Source organism: Aquarana catesbeiana, linkage group LG10 (assembly GCF_042186555.1).
Source record: "Aquarana catesbeiana isolate 2022-GZ linkage group LG10, ASM4218655v1, whole genome shotgun sequence".
Classification (NCBI taxonomy): domain Eukaryota; kingdom Metazoa; phylum Chordata; class Amphibia; order Anura; family Ranidae; genus Aquarana; species Aquarana catesbeiana.
This window is the reverse complement of record NC_133333.1, coordinates 127,836,205-127,857,686: the sequence shown is the minus strand read 5'-3', so window position 1 is coordinate 127,857,686 and position 21,482 is coordinate 127,836,205. Positions and strand designations below refer to the sequence as shown.

The 21,482-nt window shown below is 41.8% G+C and overlaps 1 protein-coding gene across 1 annotated transcript; it reads right to left on the bottom strand.

Moving 5' to 3' along the window:
* Positions 1-4,024: 4,024 nt before the first annotated feature.
* On the bottom strand, positions 4,025-17,040 carry ISOC2 (isochorismatase domain containing 2). The gene is made up of 6 exons (XM_073602620.1): positions 16,897-17,040; positions 9,908-10,048; positions 7,522-7,734; positions 6,210-6,280; positions 4,653-4,770; positions 4,025-4,213 (listed from the first exon to the last, which is right to left on the bottom strand). The coding sequence occupies exons 2-6, from the start codon at positions 10,037-10,039 to the stop codon at positions 4,157-4,159; spliced, it is 591 nt and encodes a 196-aa protein (XP_073458721.1). The 5' UTR covers positions 10,040-10,048; positions 16,897-17,040; the 3' UTR covers positions 4,025-4,156.
* Between the last annotated feature and the right edge of the window lie 4,442 nt (positions 17,041-21,482).

Genomic DNA, 21,482 nt, shown 5'->3' with positions numbered 1-21,482 from the left:
ACACATAAAATCCTTTTTAAACTCGGCACAGCTCGTAGACATATGGAGGATACAACATCCCCTAGAGAGAGACTACAGTTGTTACTCAGTAGCTCATAAATCCTATAGCCGTATCGATTACTTTCTAATCTCCCAATCATTACTAGATATACCACTCAAGGCCTCCATAGGAAATATACTCTGGTCGGATCACGCACCCGTACACCTCAGCCTAGCCCATCCACCAAAATCCCGCACCTGGTCCTCGTGGCGACTTAATGACAATCTACTGACTGACTCAGTATGTGTTGCAGCAGTTGAAAAAACGATTGGTGACTTCATTGCAGATCACCGCCAAGATGATACTAATCCCCTTATTAAATGGGAAGCTCTGAAATGTGTACTTAGAGGGACACTAATCCAGCACGGCTCTCGGCTAAAAAAAGCCAGAATGGCCCATATTTCACGTCTCTTATCCATGATTAAAACGCTTGAAATTACACATAAGCGAGACTTAGACCCTGCAACATATACCGACCTATCTAATGCGCGTAGAGACCTGCTCCGTCTACTCGATGCTAACTCCCTTATAGCCAGAGACTGAGGACGTAACCGACATTACACTCTAGCTAACAAATGTGGACAACACCTCGAGAGAGTTCTTCATCCTCGCCCCCAACGCCGACCTATACCACAAATCTGTACATCTGACCAACGAAAAATTAATAACCACAATGGCATTTCTGACGCATTTAAACAATACTACTCAAACTTATACAATCTCCACACCCCAAACGGGACGACCCCTACTAACGACACCCACCTATCCTCCATGCAGGACTACATCTGACACAGCTCTACCACATCTAAACCCCGAACAGACATCTACCATGGACGACCCCCTTACAACAGAGGAATTCACTGCCGCTATCAAAAGCCTGAAAAATGGTAAATGCCCAGGCCCCGATGGGTTCTCCCCGAGATTTTATAAATCCTTTGCTCAACATCTGACCCCATTACTAACTAGCGCATTTAACTCTATAGACGATACCCATCTTCCCTCTAGAGACCTCCTAGCAGCTAATATTTCAGTAATACCCAAACCTGGCAAAGACCCCTCTCAATGTAGCAGTTATCATCCCATTTCACTCCTTAACCTGGATATTAAGCTCTACGCCAAAGTCCTGGCTAACCGCCTATCTCCTATCCTGCCTTCACTCATACATAAAGACCAGGTGGGATTTGTCCCTGGCCGAGAAGCTAGGGACAATACCACAAAAACCATTCACCTAATTTCCTATATCCGAAAACACAATCTAAAAGCTTGCCTGCTCTCGTTTGATGCCAAGAAGGCCTTTGACCGGGTCAATTGGGACTTTTTACGCCTCTCTTTGCAACAGATAGGCCTTGGCTCCACTTTTGTCTCTAGGGTCATGGCCCTATACTCACGTCCCTCGGCGTCAGTCCTGGTCAACGGTTCCTCCTCGGCTTCATTCCAGATTTCAAACGGCACACAACAGGGCTGCCCCCTGTCTCCCCTTCTTTTTTGTTTTAGTGATCGAACACCTGGCCCAGGCCATTAGAAAAAATACATCTATAGTAGGAATTCAGACACCCTCATCTCAACATAAACTTTCGCTTTACGCAGATCATTTACTAGTCTACATACAACAACCTCATACTACACTACCCTCCCTGATGCACGAATTTCGTAGATTTGGACAGTTTAGTAACTTCAAACTGAACATGTCTAAGACTGAGGCCTTAAACATATCATTACCCAGTACCACCCTTGCCCAACTACAGACTAATTTTCCCTTCCAATGGGGTTCCAGAGGCATCTCTTATTTAGGGATCACGATTCCTGCCAATCTCTCCGATCTCTATGCTTTAAATTATATACCCCTCCTAGCCCGGATTAGGAAGGAATTCGATTCATGGAACCCCTCCACATTACCTTGGTTTGGGCGCAATAATACATTGAAAATGGACACCCTACCAAAATTACTATATTTATTTCAAACCGTTCCTATTATGGTCCCTAAACAATTTTTCACGTCTCTTTGCTCTATGTCCATACGATTCATATGGCAAAATGGCATGTCCCGCATTCGTCACAACTTACTCACATACCCTAAAATACAAGGTGGAGTGGCCTACCTGACTATGAGCTATACCATATAGCTGCACTGTTATCCCGGGTCCTAGAATGGTTCTCTCGCCCTTTCCTCAAGGCGTCAACCATGGTGGAACAGGATCTATCCACTTTAGATCTCAGGGCCTTGCTTTGGGGATACGGACGACATTTACATTCACTCTCCTCTACTTCCCCACTGACGATTGCAGCTTTACATTTTTGGTACAAGAAAGGCATACAGACTCTCCTATCCTCAGACCCTTCGCCACTCACTTCCCTATTTGACCACCCCGCACTCCCTCAGGATGAAGGCTCTACCACAATCGGCCCATATTCCCGCTCTATGTGGCCCGTGGCGAGATCATTTGTAAACCCTACCTCTGGTGCACCCATCCTTCCAAACACACAGGGTAATTGGCTCACAGCCCTCCGTATATCCTCCTATTGCTCCGACCTGTTCTCCACATCTCAAATCCACAGACCCTTAACGGAATTCGAACAACTGTGCTCTCTTACGGAAACCCCCAGACACTTACTTTCCACCTTATACACGATACAAAATATACTACTACATAACTGACCTCCTTCATACACCAAGAAGTGGGCCACGGAGCTGGGAAAGGAACTACATTCAGAGGATTGTCAAAAATCATATTACTTTACGCATAAATCTTCAATATCCTGTTATACACAGGAAAAAAATTTTAAGCTTCTTTCCCGATGGTACAAGGACCCTCAATCCCTTAACAAAATTTTCCCCTCGGTCCCATCCTCCTGTTGGAGGTGTGGCTCAGAAAACGGAAGCTACCTACATATATGGTGGGACTGCTCATCTATTCAACCACTTTGGTCCCAGGTTTTCTCCATTTACAGTAGTCTCTATGATCAACCCTTACCACCCTCCCCAGAAATTGCATTACTGTCCATGCTTCCTGGTTCCATCACCTCACAAAAACGCTCCCTTTTACGCTTTTTTTTTTTTATCGGCTACCAGGCAGATCATACCCTTATTTTGGAAAACCCCCACTAGACCCCCACTTACTTTATGGGTGTCGACAATGAATGACATTATGCGCATGGAGGAGAGGTTGGCCATGGATAACGATACTTTTGATAAATTCAAAACTCTATGGCTTATCTGGATTGAATACTCTACGTCAGACGCCCTGAAAACCTTATTGACCACTCAAGGTTAGACACAAATATTCACCTTTAATACTCCTTGCATATATTGTCGTGCCGAGGTCTGCTCCACGCCCCTCCCCCCCCCCTGTATCCTGTCCCTCTTTTCTTTCCTCCACCCACTTTTCTTTTTCCTCGCTTTCCTGAACTCTAATATGACCTCATAGTCAGTGGTTATAGTCTCTCCTAGACTAATTTATAGGCTTTTATGAACAATTCATTACTATATAATATTGCTGGTTGATGATGGTCCCCTTTCACGCAATAACTAATCGAACATTGTACACTGGACTAAGAAATACTCAGTGATGTCTTTGCCATCAATAACTGACTACCAATATTTGTGTATAAATATTCTTTGATATTGTTAATAAAAACATATTTGACACTAAACAGTGAAGAATATTCGGAAATAAACAGAGGATACCCATACAGATGTCAAATGGGCATGAAAGATTATCTCAGTCCTATATTGCTGAGGGAGGATGGAAAATCCTATTGTATCATATCTATGTTGCCATGTATTTGCAGAAACTGTGCAGCTTTAGTCATTCAAGAAATTCAAAAGTTCATCAGGGGGTTCCAACACTGGATTGCACAGATTTTTTCCATATTTATGGCCAAATCCTTACAACTTATTCTTTTGCCACCTTGGATATTGTGCCTGTGTATGGAAGGGTTGCCTGTATTAATGCAGTGCAATCAATAGTAAAAATACAAAAAAACTTTTATATTAAAATATATTATTTATTAAGATTACTGTAACTTACATACAGTATATTTTACATTTATGTCAGTGTTTTGAAATCAAAGCTTTGTGTTACTCCTCACGGTCTTATGTAAAGAGAAGTTTTTTTTCTATAAGAGAGACAAGAGGCCGCTGTCAGGAGCCGGCTCTATTATAAGTTTCTGAACCTGGAAGACAAAGAAAGAAATCAGTGTGTGTAGCACATGACATCACATGAAACACAACATGGTTTAAAAGGGGTGCCTGACATAAAAGTGTCCGTAGTGAGAACTATTTGTACTGCCTCACATCACCAAATTACATTTGTCGGTAATGAAAAGATTCAGGGACGGTGTTGATAGAATTTAGGCTTGTGTCCTTTTCAGACACTTCTGAGATCATTCAGACCTACCTGACAGGTGCATTTGACCTGCTTTAAGCGGGTTTCCCATTTCTTTAGATTTGTATATAAATGCTAAACCTGTTTAAAGCAAGCAAAAGTCCATCAACACCGGCCTTAATCTTCATCCCTAAATAGAAACAAACTTTTAAATGTGTAACACTTTCATACGTGTGGTACTTGTGACATCATATATTTGCAGACTCTGTAAATGGCTAGTTTATTACCTGTTTAAATTTGGGATGGGAAGAGTCCTGCAGTAACTGTAAGATCACTCCTTCACTTGTTGTTAGAAAAGCTCCGCTTTGCTTAATGCGGGAAAGAGCCACAAGACGGTCCACCTGGCTGAAAAAACAATCCTCTTACAATGTATGAGATTTCAAAGAAGGTTGATAAAATGCATGTCATATTTTACAACTAGCAGTTGACTTCCTGTCCCCTTCCTTAAAGGGGAGATCCAGTCTGGGTAAAGAAAAAAAAAAAACATTAAAAGTCAGCAGCTTCAAAAACTGCAGCTACTAATATAAGGAAACTTACCTGTCCAGGGATCCAGCGATGCCAGCACCCGAGCCAATTCTTCAATCGGCTTCGGGTGCAGGTGCCGGTATCTTCACTAAGGGAAACTAGCAGTGATACCTTCAGGCTTCACAGCCGGTTTCCTACTGCGCTGCACTTTCCAAATGGTGTTGCCATCTTCTGGGACCTGTGTGTGACCAGCAGGGGGAAGGAGGGGCTGGAAATACTTGGAGAGCGCCTCTGCGATCTTACCCGGACGTGGGAGCGGGTACCTGTCAAAACTAAAAAGTGCCAAATGTGGCAGTGGAGAGGGGAGGGTGCGAACAAGCGGAGCTTCCACTTTTGGGTGGAGCTCTGCTTTTAAAAAAAAGCAAAGAAAAAAAAAAAATATAATATATATATATATATATATATATATATATATATATATATATATATATATATATATATATATATATATATAAATTAAATTGTCATTTTACTGCCTTCTTGCAACTTGTGTACCTAGGAGGTTAGATGTCTGAACTGCCTGTCTTGCAATGTGAATGCAAAACCAACTAAAGGTAGCTAGGAGCTACTAAAAGCAATCCAAAATTAACTTGTCAAAGGGGCACCCTTCAGTGGCAAAAAAAAAAAAAAAGGCTTCCCTTTTATGCAGATACCAGCCTGTATGCCCGTTGGCACCAAATGGGGTCCTTGTACACCTCCAGTGAACGGATATAATTTTCTATTAAATAGAAAATGCTTTCAATGAAAAAAACACCCTTCTTGTTCAGAAATGATTAAAATCACAAGACAATCCACTGGGATGCAGTGCAATTCAGAATCTCCTGTGATACTGTCCCATCAGATCTTAAACACTGAGGGGTGAAAACACATGCCTATGCACTGCGCTGGCTTTGGAGCAAATGAACAAGCTGACATTTTCCTTTGTAACAATAGTATGCCTCTAAAAATAACACAGTTGATCCCCCCAGAAGGTAAGCTGCATCAAACCACCTGCATAATGCAATTTGAGAAAAGGGTCCACAATGTTGGTTGGTCTTTTTCTCAAAACCTTGGCCATGTGCTGATGGACATTCTGTATAGGCGAATATCAACATAGCAGGGGATCTGTATTCCAGACCAAATCCTGGTACTCAGTATCTCAGGGGCACATTTCTTCTTCTGAGCAAACTGCCAGCAGTACAGTATATTAGCTATTCAATTATGTCTTTCATGAATATGCCTAATGTAATATAAAAAAGGAAACTGAACATAAAAGTTACCTGCGAGATGAGCAAGCATCAGCTACAACATGGACATCAAAACCCTTTTCCAGAAGATCCAATGTGGTACTCTAAAAAGGCAATTCATAGAACAGCTGGTTAAAAAAAAAAAAAAAAAAAAAAAAAAAAACACACAAGATGTGGCCAAATCTGAATGAGAGTAGGAAACACTGAATAGAAACCCGCCAACGATCTCCCCTGTCTTATCTATCATCTCAGCTTTATGGCATTTGGCTTTCCCTGCAATTGTCAGTCTCTACTTAGGAGCATGTACATGTGTCTGTATTAACTGAGATGGTAAGTGTAATATGGATAGGTAGGCCACAACAGAGCACAGCACAGGCTCCAATAATGGACCAAAAAACTTTTATTTTTTTATTGTGAATGGAGTAAAGCTGGCCATACATGGATTCAAATTTGGCCATTACAGCAGGGATTGTGTGTGGCCACTATGGTTGAATTGACATTGATCTACTGATCAACTTCTGTTCAACCGCCCTGTTGGTATATTTTTGCTTGATCAGCACTGTGGGTAATAGACTTCAGCGCTGATCTGTGTATTCTGATGGCAGGTGAGTCTCCTCACTGTCAGAGTACAATGACATAGCCAGGAAGGATTCCACCATCCACATCGAATGTGTCAATGGGGGAATCAGGTCCTTTTTTTTTGTTCACCCTACTGGTTGAACAAAAACATAACCGACCCATGTATAGCCAGCTTAAGTAAGGGTTAAAACCCCTAGCAGGTTATTTTTTGCTGTCTATGTCCTGCTGAGACTTCCCTTCAATTCTTGTCCTGAAGACCTAACAGGATACGATAAGGAATTTCAACAAAATGAAGGAAATTGTTGTCTTAGACAAGTCTTTCTCAAATATTTTGTCCCTGAGAAACCCTTGAAGATGTTTCCAAGTCTTGGGGAACCCCTGCTAAAACAAAATGATTGGTGGTCAGTGGGAAACATGCCCCCTACAGACAGCTAAAACACCATTAGTGTCCTGCAGATGGCTCTGCCAAGCAATGTTGGCCCCAGAACTCTACAGGTACCATCAGATAGTAGGTCAATCAGCCACAGTTCAAGGATCCCCTGGCAACCTCTGGAGGAACAAGGGAACATTTGTCCCCATTGAAAGGTATGCTCTTGTGACAATTGTAACAATTTGGATTTACTGTCACTTTCTGTCCCAATCACACAGTGTTAAAAAAAATAAAACTGAGGGGTAATTATCTCTATCGGGAACACAAAAAGCAATAAAAACCTGGCAGAGGGTCCAACTCTTCCTCCCCCCTATCCAAAAACAAAGTTACAATTACCGTAATGCAGGCCTGTGTCTCAATGCCACAGAGGATAACAGAACGCCTCTCAGGAAAGGCCTGGAGTTCCTTCTCCACTTCTGGGATCAGCATAGTGAAGCAGGTCTTGGAGTATTTCTTGATGCCATCAGCTCCAAGTTCGGGCACGGTGGGGCCAAGTCCTTTAGGATACTGTTCAGTCACTATAACTGGTATGTCTAAAATTTTGCTAGCCTGTAGATAAATTAAATTATTTAAAGTTGATTATTAAAAAGGTAATTACTAAAATCTCATGTAAGGTTTAACGGAATTCCAGGTATGTCCTTTTTTTGGACAGTTACATTGTTTCAACTTGGAAAAATGTAAGTATACATATTTCATACCTGTGGGATCCCAATGGAGCTGGGAATCACTGTAGTAGTCACCAGTAATACAGTGCTCGTCGCTATATTCTGGGTCTCAGCTTCCCTGCTGCATAGTGAACACTGGGGGTCGCTAACTCATGGGCACTATTCATAGAATGCATTGCATTTTTCCCAATAAATCCAAGAAGTTCTCTGATTGGACAAGATGGAAAAGTGGACATGTGACATTACAATCTTCAACTTGTCCAATAAGAGAATGCTTTGCATTTACTGAGAAAAAAGACAAGGTGTTCTGTGAATGATGCTGGCACAGGACCCAGAAAATAGTGGCAATCACTGTATTACCAGGGACTACTACGGACTCTTGACTTCCACGGGAATCCCACAGGTATGGCATTTGCATACTTACATTTGTCCAGGCTGGATCAATTTAACTATGCAAATAACACCAACCTGCAATTCACCAGTAACCCTTTCTCGGTCAGAGCCTTTTTTGCGTTTTTTTCCCCACGTTTAAAAAAATAATTTTAGCCCTGAAGATTGCATAAAACTCCCCGAAACAAATATATATTTTCTTAAACCAGACACCCTGGAGAATAAAATAGTGGTAGTTCCATTTTTTTATGTTACACGATATTAGCACATTAGCAAGGTATAGGAGACACAAAATTTCAGTACAAAATACACTAAAGTTAATTTTAGGGCACACAAACGCAAAAAAAAAATGTTTTTTTTTTGGTAAACTATAAAAGATGAGGTTGCACCGAGTAAATAGATACCCAACATGTCAAGGCTTAAAATTGCGCGTGCTCTTAAAATGTCGACATACTTCAATACCCTATATTTTCCATTGGTGAGTATTTAAAAATCCCCTACAAGTCATCAGTTTAGAGTTATGCAGGAGCTCTGGTGCTAAAATTATTGCACTCACTCCAGCATGCACAGGAATATGTAACATGTGTATCACAATCAACTTTTTCGTGCATAGGAGCCCCCAATATATGCGTTTACATTCATGTATGTGGGGGTGGGGGCCTCAAAACCTTTTTTTGGGGTGGGGGGGGGGGAGAAATTCTTGTGCTTGGGTGTAACTTTAATATTCTTTAGAATTTTTTTTATTCTTTTTATCTCAAACTTTTTGTTTTATCACATAGGACACAAAAAGTCCCTCCTTCCCCTCTACCCTTTCCTCAGGAAGGGGATGCGTCCCCGAAACACGTCAGTTTGTCGACATTGCCACAGTCTGGTCACTCGTTGCCACATTGTTTGGTGTAACGAAACGTCCTACACTCCGCTTGAGTTCTTTCATCATATACCGCTTCCTCCCAGTCTGAATATAGATATCAGTCTGTGGAACGCTTCGTCACAGTTGGTGATCAGAGTTTGTTGTTAAATGCAGGCTGCATTTAAAAGGAACCTGGTGAGGTCTCCTGTACCACGTCCGCAGTCTCTGACCATCTCCTGTACCACGTCCGCAGTCTCTGACCATCTCCTGTACCACGTCCGCAGTCTCTGACCATCTCCTGTACCACGTCCGCAGTCTCTGACCATCTCCTGTACCACGTCCGCAGTCTCTGACCATCTCCTGTACCACGTCCGCAGTCTCTGACCATCTCCTGTACCACGTCCGCAGTCTCTGACCATCTCCTGTACCACGTCCGCAGTCTCTGACCATCTCCTGTACCACGTCCGCAGTCCCTGGCCATCTCCTGTACCACGTCCGCAGTCCCTGGCCATCTCCTGTACCACGTCCGCAGTCTCTGGCCATCTCCTGTACCACGTCCGCAGTCTCTGGCCATCTCCTGTACCACGTCCGCAGTCTCTGGCCATCTCCTGTACCACGTCCGCAGTCTCTGGCCATCTCCTGTACCATGTCCCCAGTCTCTGACCATCTCCTGTATTAAAATATTTTTAAAAACAGTCATTTTCGGTATCGGTTTTCGTCCTATAAATGCTGCAAATATATGTAGTCACACACATGATTCCATCCAACATTTATGTCCTGTATTGTACATTTAAAGCCATTTGGGTGATTCTCTTACCTGCAGCAGCCTAGCAGCCACAGACACAATCTGAGGGAAGAACACAATGTTAGGTCTGAACTTCTCCTGCATGTCACATAAAAACAGGACACTGGACTTCTGGCCCAGCCTTCCTAGGCGACTTAGTGACATCCCGGCTTTCTAAAAAAAAAAAATTAAAAAAAAATGAAGAGAATAAAATTAGCAAATATAAAATTGACAAAAACACACACATATTTCTGGTTCTTCCAAACATGAAGATAACATTTACTGTAGGAATGAATAAACAGATCAAAATTACCTAAATGACAACGTTACAACGAAAACTAAAGCAACCAGACTCAAAATAAACCCAGATTTTAAAACCTGAAGATAGTTAATCAGTAATTAGGTTGGATTCTGGGTAGGTTAATATTGTTAGTTATCAGGTCTGAGTCTTGGACGGTTTCCACTGAGCACTTGCTGTGAATTGTATACTCTATAAACTGATTGGGCTGTTTGCCATTTTCTTTCTGCTGTGATTAGTACACATGAGAGGTCTTTAGCTGCTCTGAATATGGCTCTCATATATGATCATACCTTTAGGAAAAATTAGCTAACCTCCGGGAGTCCTATTTAGTCACTGCTATATACGTTGAGGTTTGTATTTAAAAAAAAATAGAACCCCACAGAGAAGCCTTGGCAAGGTTTGTTATTTCCGGATTTATTTTATATATATATATATATATATATATATATATATATATATATATATATATATATATATATATATATATATATATATATATATATATATATATATATATATATATATATATATAGCCATGCAGAGACCTGTGTTTTATTGGATCCCTTTACTGGATCACAGGGTTAAGGTCCTATGAATTTTGGCCCAGCTATCACATTCCTGGTGAGGGTCAACCAGTTTAGTACCATAGACTTTTTTTTATTAAAAGATCTGAAGATTTTCTTTGCATTATTCACCTCTGCAATAAAAGGGCCCGCACTTAGGCTCCATTCACACTAACGCATTTTTTGATGCATTTTGCAGAAATGCATGGGAATTTTTTAACATGGGTACCTATGGAACATGTTCACATCAATGCATTTTTGTACCTCTGCGTTTTTGGAAAGGGTCAGGGACTTTTTTCATGCAAAATGCAGCGTTTTGCATGTAATAGAATTCAATGGACCAGCATCAAAAACGCAAGTACAGCGTTTTTGGTGTTTTTGTTTTTTTTCAGACTGTATACAGTCTAAAAAAAAAAAAAAAAAAACGCAAAACGCCGCAAAAACGCTGCTCAAAAACGTGGCAAGCACCACAAAAAACACTGCAGAAACGCTCAAAAGCAACATGCATAGGCGTGAATCGAGCCTTAAAGAAAAAAACTAAAAATCACTTTTATCCCGTGTTGCTGTGATGTTACCAGGATTTCTCATGTAACCGCACTGCTATAAACGGATCAGAAAGCCAAATAGCGGGTCACTTGACCCCAATGCCTAGTGCTGGACCCTGGCTGTTAGCATTTTCAGGGAATTTGCTGGGATCTGCTTGTAGTACCTGAATTTGGATACCATTCCTAAAGAGCACTGCATTAGAGAACAGACTCTTGTTTAACCCCTCCCCCAGAGGCACAACTTGAACCTTCAGGACCGTGGTGCAAGATATCATGAAGGGCCCCTCTGACCCCCGGCCGGGGCCCTTCCCTCCGAGCCTGGTGGCGGAACACCAGGGCCCAGTCGTAAGTGTGACCTTTGCAATCCTGGTAGTTCCGGCACTGGTGTCAGTTTTTTATTTATTTTTTTTTTTTTTTACCATAATATTTCATTTACAATTTTTTTTTTTTTTTTTTGGGGAGCTTTGGTAATATGTCAGGGGTCTAAACATTCCTCTGATGTTTCACCTTGAAGATTGAGGACACAGCCCACAATCTCCATCTCTCCATCTTTGTAGCCTCAGCTGTACAGAATGAATGGACAAGAATACCTCTGTACAGAGCTTCCCATTCATTCACAAACTGAAACATAGTAAACACTGTTATAGGTGAACACAGTTTACTACGTTTCATTTATGAATGGACAGAGTTAGTGATTTGGTACCCATCACTGAGTCTATACATTCAGACAAAGAAGGGGCCGGTAAATTACACATTTACCAGTCCCTTACCTGCTCTCCATCCTGACAGCATACCCTAAGGGGGCTGAGAGAGAGCACAGGGGGACCGGGAGAGAGGACAGGGTCCAGGGGGGAGCATTAGGAAGCTGGACAGGAGGGGTGGCGGCATATAGAGGAACTGATCCCCTCCCTCCTACAGCTGCTATATGCCTGCGGGAGGCAGAGGAGGAGAAGCAGGCATGCAGTGGTTGTAGGAGGGAGGGGATCGGTTCCCCTATATGCTGCCACCCCTCCTGTCCAGGTGTACAGGGGGTCGCATGGCGCCAGGTCACCAAGCGACCCCTGTAGGTATGCCCCTGCCCACCCCTTAGCACATGCCTGGCTCCTCTCCCTGATCCAGGGCCATAGGTTCCCACTGCTGTCAGTCAAACTCCTGTGAGAAGGGAGCAGGGGTGTGGCTTACCAATACTGTGTATGTCTATGGACGCACACAGCCCAATTTGGGAGTGCCCCCTCAGCACATGGTTTGCTAAGGGGGCATTTGGAGGAAGAAGAAGCGGACAGTGCTGGTGGGAGACTGGCAGAAGAGGTAAGGGACCGCTGTGTGCAATAATGTTGCACACAGCAGAAATATAACATATTTTTTATATTAAAAGCAAAAAAAAAAACACCCTTTACAACCACTTCAAAATAGCTCCTGCCCATTATTATACGATATGTAAGAAAGCTTTTGCTGAATTTTAAGGGTTAGTGTACATGACCATTGGAGATATATATACCATGAATGTATCATCCTTTTGCCAAACGTTTACATATGTTCAAAGGTCTTTGCCATACAATCACATTGACTTGTTTAGAGGAATAAAAGAAAAGCACAAACTGATCTCAAACCAACTTTAAGGTTGGGTTCACACTGGTGCGAATTGGATGCGGGGATTTCTCTGCATCCAATTCGCATGTCAGGAGACTAACTGGCTCTCTATGGAGCTGGTTCACATATCTCCGCAGCTGCGATCGTTTGGAGAGAGGCAGACTGCTGTTCTGCCAGAGGAGAAAATGGAGATCTTGTTTTCCTTCAATCAAAGCACATCCCCCACAGTTAGAAAGCACCACCTAGGGACACATTTAACCCTTTGATTGCCCCTGCCAGCGTCATTAGTACAGTGACATTGCATTTTTTTTAGCACTGATCACTAATAATGTCACTAGTCCCCAAAAAGTGTCACTTAGTGTCAGATTTGTCCACCACAATGTCGCAGTCCCGCTAAAAAATTGCTGATCGCCGCCATTACTTGTAAGAAATAAAAAAATAAATAAAAAGTCCCAAAGTCCCTAAATCTATCCCATAGTTTGTAGACACTATAACTTTTGCGCAAATCAATCAATATATGCTTATTGGGATTTTTTTTTCAAAAACATGTAGCAGAATACATATTGGCCTAAATTGATGAAGAAATTAGATTTTTTTTATTTTCTTATTGGATAGGTTTTATAGCAGAAATTAAAAAAAATATTTTTTTTTTCAAAATGGTCGGTCTTTTTTTGTTTATAGCACAAAAAAAAAAAAAAACGCAGATGTGATAAATACCACCAAAAGAAAGCTCCATTTGTGGGGAAAAAAAAAAAAAAAAGGACATCACTTTTATTTGGGTACAGTGTCGCACAACCTCACAATTGTCATTTAAAGTAACGCAGTGACATATTGCAAAAAATGGCCTGGTCAGGAAGGGGGTAAAACCTTCCAGGGCTGAAGTGGTGAACGTTGTGATCCACCCAGATTCCTGAGTGGCAGCTGGCTCAGCCTTTCAGAGTACTGCTGAGAACCTGAGCCAGCGGCTCCCTCCCCCTCCACAGCCCAGCGCTCTGGTGAACACTTGAGGCACAGAGCACACTGAAGATATCTTGAGTTGAGTAATGAAGGGTTAAAATGTATAACAGATGTTAATGTCTGTGCCATCTGTTGACAAGCGAACCCCCCCCCCTATGTTATACCCTAATGTCACAGGACACCATGGAAAAAACTCCCCAGCGGGGTCACAGAAAAAAAAATGGCTGGAGTAAGGCTATACCTAACAAAAATTTTTTTTAAGTTTTTTAATTTTTTCAAGTTGTACTGGTCCGGTCATGTGATCCACCACCCCCGTGTCAGCCAGTGTATCTTCAGGGGAGAGGAGGGAGTGCTGACAATGAATGGTGCATAGGAGCCTATGGGTGATGCTACCAGGCATTACAGGCTATTGTCGAGCGCTCTCTCCTCTTCCCTGCAGCTACGTTAGCTGACACAGGGGATCATATGACTGGACCGGCACAACCTGAAAATAGGGAAGTATACAGATCTTTCTCCCACAGGTTAGTCAAAATAGGTGTTAGGAGGGGGGAGACATTTCTAAGACTAGTTAGGTTTAGCTTGGAATTCTACTTTAAAGCTTAGATGTATTTAAAAAACAAAAAAAACACATATAAAAAGTGTAAGGAAACTTTCCTCACCCATTGAACCCCACCTCCCTGAGAAGGTCTAGCCCCCCACCAACCACTATGCTTACCCAGACCTTGCTCTGAGGCCCCGGGGCATTGTGTGCAGCTCTCTGCCGGCCTCTCAATCCAACATCTGCACCTGTGAAGTTTGGCTAGATAGACCGATCACCCACCACACCTATAGAAGCCTATAGGGCAGAACTGTGCAGGCACCCCATGTCAGCTATCCATAGCAGTAAGACCCACTGGCCTCTCTGGAACAGGTTCTATATGCCCGTTACTCCTACCAGAAGAATCACTGATAGGCACTTCCTCTGACAGAGTGACAACGCCCCTCAGTGAAATCATTGCAGCGTTGTCACCCAGTTTGTATGCGTCTATGGCATAAAGTGTTGCTCTGTCCAGAGCTACACACAGGAGCAACCGTGTAAATGAAGCTTAATTGGAGGTTTGATCCATAAAGAAACCTTTTTATTCAATAGGAACACACTGTCCTGGCAGGGAATCCATTTCACTGTACCCACTTCCCACTGGAGGGCTGTCATATGATGTCTTGGATTTGAAGTGGTGATATCCGGGTGATGTCTGCAGCTACAAGCATCATCCACATATCTTTGTTTTCAGCCAGCAATTCTCTATCTTGTAAAAACCACCCTAGTGGCTAAAGAGTCACTGGATTGCTTTTACAGGCAGGAGAAAGGGATGTCCCCCTCTTGGGATGCCTCTCCGGGGTCTCCTATGTAATCAGGGACCCAAAGAACAGATCCATTGGCGGATTACCATAGAGCTGGCCGTGAACCGGATGGTCCCCAGCAAGCTCTATGATCCTGGGAGGCTGGAAGCGATGTCATGACGTCACTTCCGGATCTGGCAGATGTAAACACTGACAATTTTTTACCCTGAAAAGCCGAGATTGATTAGTTTTTTTTTTTGTATTTCACGCTTTCCAGGGAAGAAGAGAGATTTGAGGTCTTATGGATAAAGAGAACCTGTCACACCCTATTCCAGTTACAAGGGATTTTTGCATTTCTTGTAATAAAAATAAAAGTGATAAAAAAAAAAAAAAATTAAAGAAACAGTGTAAAAATAAAAACAATAATAAAATAACATTTTTTTTTATTTTTTAAAGCGCCCCTGTCCCCTCACATGTATCAGTAAACACATAAGTAGGTTGCACCTGCATATGTAAACAGTGTTAAAAAAAATGTGAGGTATTGTCACGAACGTTAGAGCGAAAGCAATCATTCTCGCACTAGACCTCCTCTGTACCTCTAAACTGGTAACCTGTAAAAACTCTAAATTGTCAACAATAGAGATTTTTAAGCATCGTAGTTTGGCACCATTCCACGATTGTGCGCAATTCTAAAGCATGACTTGTTTAGTATCTATTTACTCGGTGTAGCATCATCTTTCACATAATGCAAAAAAAAAAATTGGGTTATCTAATATTTTTTTAAATAAAATTCATTAAAGTGTATTCTTCCCCCCAAAAAATAGCATTTGATAAATTGCTGCGCAAATACCGTGTTACATATAAAATTGTAACGACCGCCATTTTATTCTCTAGGGTCTCTGCTAAAAAATACATATCATGTTTGGGGGTTCTGAGTAATTTTTTAGCAAACAAAATGTTGATTTGTAGGAGAGGAATGCCAGAATTGTCCGGGATGCGAAGTGGTTAATCTCAGCAATTTCTCTTTGATTTTTAAATAAAAGATCGGCTAAAGCTCAACACGCACATTCCAATCTGATTGTACAATCTTCTTTAGATCTACCAACAAGAATGTAGAGCAAGAGCCTGATTGGATGTAGACAGATTGAATAGACTAGGTTGGTCCTGATATTACACGGTTTTGCTAGATTTAAGGCTCACCATACACTATACAATCTGCCTTACATCTACCAAAGCTAATAGGAGGGCCTATCTATTCTATCCAATCATGCAGCCCCTTGCTGATTGTACAATCAGATTGTAATATGTGTGCTGAGCATAAAAATGATTGCACGGTCAGGTTGTGATTTGCATGGTGAGCCTACAATAAAGGAATGACTTATGTCTGGATGTATCACAAGAGTCAGGAGATCCCTGCAGAGGAATAAGGTGGAGGCGGCACACAGATACAGTAGGGAGGGGGGGGGGGAGAACCTGTCTACAGCAGGGGTAGGCAGCCTGGGGCCCTCCAGCTGTTGCAGGACTACAAGTCCCATCATGCCTCTTGGAGTAATTGTAACTGTCAGCCTTGCAATGCCTCATGGGAAATGTAGTTCCACAACAGCTGGAGGTCCCCAGGTTGAAAATTCCCTACCCCTGGTCTACAGGACATATACAGCCAGCTGAGCTGCACCATAGTATTCTCCCAGTAGCGGTAATAACGGACATATAGAATACATATAGAGAGTGATCACAGCACTACTTCACCTTCACCGCACGTCACAGCACACTTCCTGTAGCAGACCGAAAATACGAAGATCAGCCAATCAGCTTCGATCCCGCCCTGCTTTGATAAGCTGCGACCAATGGGTGCGCTGTCCTGACCCCCAGACATTGGCCAATCAGAGGAGGAGATGAGACGCAAGGGTCAGTAAACTTTTGTAGCCACAGAAGCAGGGGGGCGTGGAAGATAGTGGGCGGGGTTACACCTGTTCTAGTCTATGTACTGGGCTGCGTGGATCGCTTGTTATAGTCTAATATTGATGGATCGGTAATGGAAATATGTGCGGCGTGTGTTAACCATTCCCAGTCCGGCCCAATTCTGACATTGTTCTCTTACATGTGAGAAACATCATTTGTTTGCCAGAAAACAACTAAGGACCCCCAACCATTATATATATATTTTTTAGGCAGAGGCCCTAGAGAATAAAATGGTGGGCGTTGCATATTTTATGACACACAATATTTGTGCAGCAGTTTTTCAAACGCAAATTGTTTTGAAAAAATACACTTTAAAGCGGTGTTCCGCCTGGGGGAAAAGCAGATCAGTGGAAGTTCCACTTTTGGGTGGAACTCCTCTTTAATAAATTGAAATGCACAAAAACACAATATAATACCCAATTGTTTGGTAAAATATAAAAGATGATGTTACACCAAGTAAATAGATACCAAACATGTCATGCTTCAACCACTTCACCTTCACAAGGTTTAGCCCCTTCCTGATCAGGCCATTTTTTGCTATACGGCACTGTGTTACTTTAACCGCTTGCTTACTGGGCACCTAAACCCCCCTCCTGCCCAGACCAATTTTCAGCTTTTAGCGCTGTCACTCATTGAACGACAATTGCGCAGTCATACAACACTGCACCCAAATGACATTTTTATCATTTTTTTCCCCACAAATAGAGCTTTCTTTTGGGGGTATTTGATCACCTCTGGGTTTTTAATTTTTGTTAAAAAAATTTAAAAAGACCGAAATTTAAAAAAAAAATACAAAACCATTTTATATTTTGTTAATAAATTTTACAAACAGGTAATTTTTCTCCTTCATTGATGTACACTGATGAGGTTGCACTGATGGGCACTGATAGGCTGCACTGATGGGCACCGATAGGCTGCATTGAAGGGCACTGATAAGGCGGCACTGATGAGCACTGATAGGTGGCACTGATGGGCACTAATAGGCAGCACTGGTGGGCACTGATGAGGCGCCTTCGTCTCTACCTTTTCGGGACTGATGTCCCTTGCACTGAAGCCGGTGATCGGCTTTTTTTTCTTACTGGGTAAGTGATCCTGCGCAGGAGAGTTGCCTTGCTGACGTATATCTACAGTATATGGTCGGCAAACAGTTAAGCAGGGGCCCTAGAGAATAAAATGGTGGGCGTTGCATATTTTTATGAGACACAATATTTATGTAGCAGTTTTTCAAATTCAAATTGTTTAGAAAAAATACACTTTAATGAATTTTAATGCAGAAGAACACAATATTATACCAAATTGTTTGGTAAAATATAAAAGATGATGTTACGCTGAGTAAATAGATACCAAACATGTCATGCTTTAAAACTGCGTCCGCCTGTGGAACAGTGCCAAATTACGGTACCTAATAATCTCCAAAGGCAGCCCTTGAAAAGCCTTTACAGGTTACCAGTTTATAGTTACACAGGGGGTCTGGCTCTTGCTCTGATGTTGAATTATTGCTCTTGCTCTGATGTTCGTGGTGATACTTCATGTGGGGTGCGATCGCTGTTTACATATGCATGCGGGACTTACTTGTGCATTCGCATTTGCGCATTTTTTTTAACAGGTGTCTCCTACTGCACTCTGCTCTGCTTTCTAGCGATACTGGTGTCCCTGAGTGGCGTGCTGACATCAATGTTGGTCAAAGTATGGCCCCACCCTGATGCGTTTCCTCACCCCGACATCATCTGAGGGTGATGTCAGGATGACGAACAGATCAGTGTGCGGCCAATACGATGACCAACATTGACGTCAGCACGCTACTCGGGGACACTGGTATCGCTAGAAAGCAGAGCAGAGTGCGGTAGGAGACACCTGCTGGATCCCCATCGGTATACTGACATGATAAATGACATGCTTGTTTGAATTTGATTATCTGTAAGTGCAATTCCCAAAGGGGGGGGGGGGGGTGTTGAATATAAATAAACAGTTTTAAACGGGATTACGCTATGGAGTTCCTTCTTTTATTTTGGAATGAGCCTATTAGCATTGGATCTGCCCTTCCGGCTGCAACGTGATCTGGGGAGAGATTGTCCAGAGGGACCGTCCAATCAAAGATCTGGTGTTTACGCTTCTAATCCAGTTTTTTCTGGTAAGAGTTTTACTTAGAGGGGGATTTCCTTATCCCCCTGCTTTGGTTTCACTTGTGGAGGTGTTGGTGACAGCTTTTCATTCCGGTGGGGATATTAAACACAGTTTGGACTTTCCATATCTATTACGGTGCTGGTACACAGTACTGGATTGCGGCTTATATTTGTTTTTGCACTACTTTTATTACTGCACACTTGAAAATCTGTATTGTGTGTTTGTTAGCGTTGTCTTTGTGTATGTTTTCATTGTATTTTGTTTATCAATGCCTGCCATCGGTGGGTATGTTTGGTAGCTGCTTAATTGTTGACATTATTAGTCTATTAAGACATTACAAGATCATTCACCTATCCCATAAGCGCTTGATTTTGTGGGAAAACGGGGCTCGATAGTTTATTTTATTATCATTGTTTCAACTTCACTTATTTGGGTAAATATTTAATGTATATTTTTAAACACATTATTTGTGAGTATGAGAGTAAGGAGAGCTTTCAAACAGCGCAACAGATGGTTTGGTCACTTTAGCACTTGCATTTTTTAGTGCAGTTGTCTATGTATTTACTTATTTATTTTTCACAGTTAGCACTTAGGTATAAAACTGCGCTATTTTTCGATATATGAAAATATACCTCCAATCTACCCTCCATGTATTCCAGTAACAAATTAATAAATACAAAGGCTATGCAATAGATATCAAACAATTGGTTCCCAAAGCTCCATCAGTGCTCACACTGTGCAGTAAATATGTGTCATACATAGAATTCATTAATAAATAAATGACTATTAAAAAATTGATGAAACAAATCGATGACACCAATAAAGGTGTGAAACATATATAATGAATAAATCCGTCACTTAAAATTCCTTGTGCCAGTTCATCAAACAACTCTCAACAATTTGTTTCCAACCATATCAAATCTTTATGGCGTTTTTCTTGCTATAACCCAAAAATTCCAGGCCTTCTAAACACCACCACACATGCTCAAAGTAGATGTACACTCACCCTTTCCAACGATGTCTACATTTTTGGAGGCCTGGACCACTTAGGTTGTATTACCGCCCTGCCAGCAATGGTTGATGAGTCTTGCGTTGTAACATCATGAGTTCTTTCATCCTGTGCTGTGCTCACTAGAGCTGCACGATTCTGGCTAAAATGAGAATCACGATTTTTTTGCTTAGAAGATAGATCACGATTCTCTCACAATTCTCACGGCGTAACATCATCTTTCACATTAAAACAAAAAAAAATTGGGCTAACTTTACTGTTTCATTTTTTGTTTTTTTTTAATTCATTGAAGTGAAGTTTTCCCCAAAAAATGTGTTTGCTGGGCAAATACAGTGTGACATAAAATATTGCAGCAATTGCCATTGTATTCCCTAGGGTCTCTGATAAAATATATATAATGTTTGGGGGTTGCAAGTAATTTTCTAGCAAAAATACTGATTTTAACTTTAAATACTGACTAAACAAGTGTCAGAAAAAGATTTAGACTTTAAGTGGTTAAACTTCCTACATTTATACATTGTTAAAAACTTGGCAGACTGCCTGGATTTTTACTTTACACACAGAAGTTTATCCCTTTGATCTAAGAAGGAAGAGTTAGTTACAATGTTTCATGTTAAAAACTTGGCAGACTGCCCAGATGTTTTCTTTTGACAGCTGAGTGAGCAGATAAGTCTCTCCACTTGTTATATGAAGGAATCCGCAAACTCTGTAATAGAGATCGTCAGGGGGGTTGAATCAAGATCACGATTTTTTAACGATTAATTGTGCAGCTCTAGTGCTCACAACTAGGACCTTTATAACTGTATCCCGGAAATCTTAATAGATAGATTCCTCAATAAATAAATAAACCGATCCAGTGCTCTCCTTATAGTGATATCTTATTGAAATAGATACAATAGTACTCACATAAGAAAAGTGCTTTCCATAAAAGCATACATCAGTTCAATTAGAGGAAAAACTATAGAAGAAAAGGAGAGAGAGGGATTTGGTTCACAAAGAGAGGTAGTCCTTTTAAATGAGGAACAGTTGAGAACCTGGGCCATGAGCAGGGCTGTGCAGGGGGGCAGGTACCACCTGAGGCAGCCATTTTTTTATCTAACCTCCTGCCATTGGTTACCTGGACATTGAGAGCCTGGGCTACCCAGCATGTTTGGTTGGTAACAATCAACGGGGCTATATGCGCTGATGTGCCATACTAGCAATGTGCATACCTCCCAACATTCTGAGATGGGAATGAGGG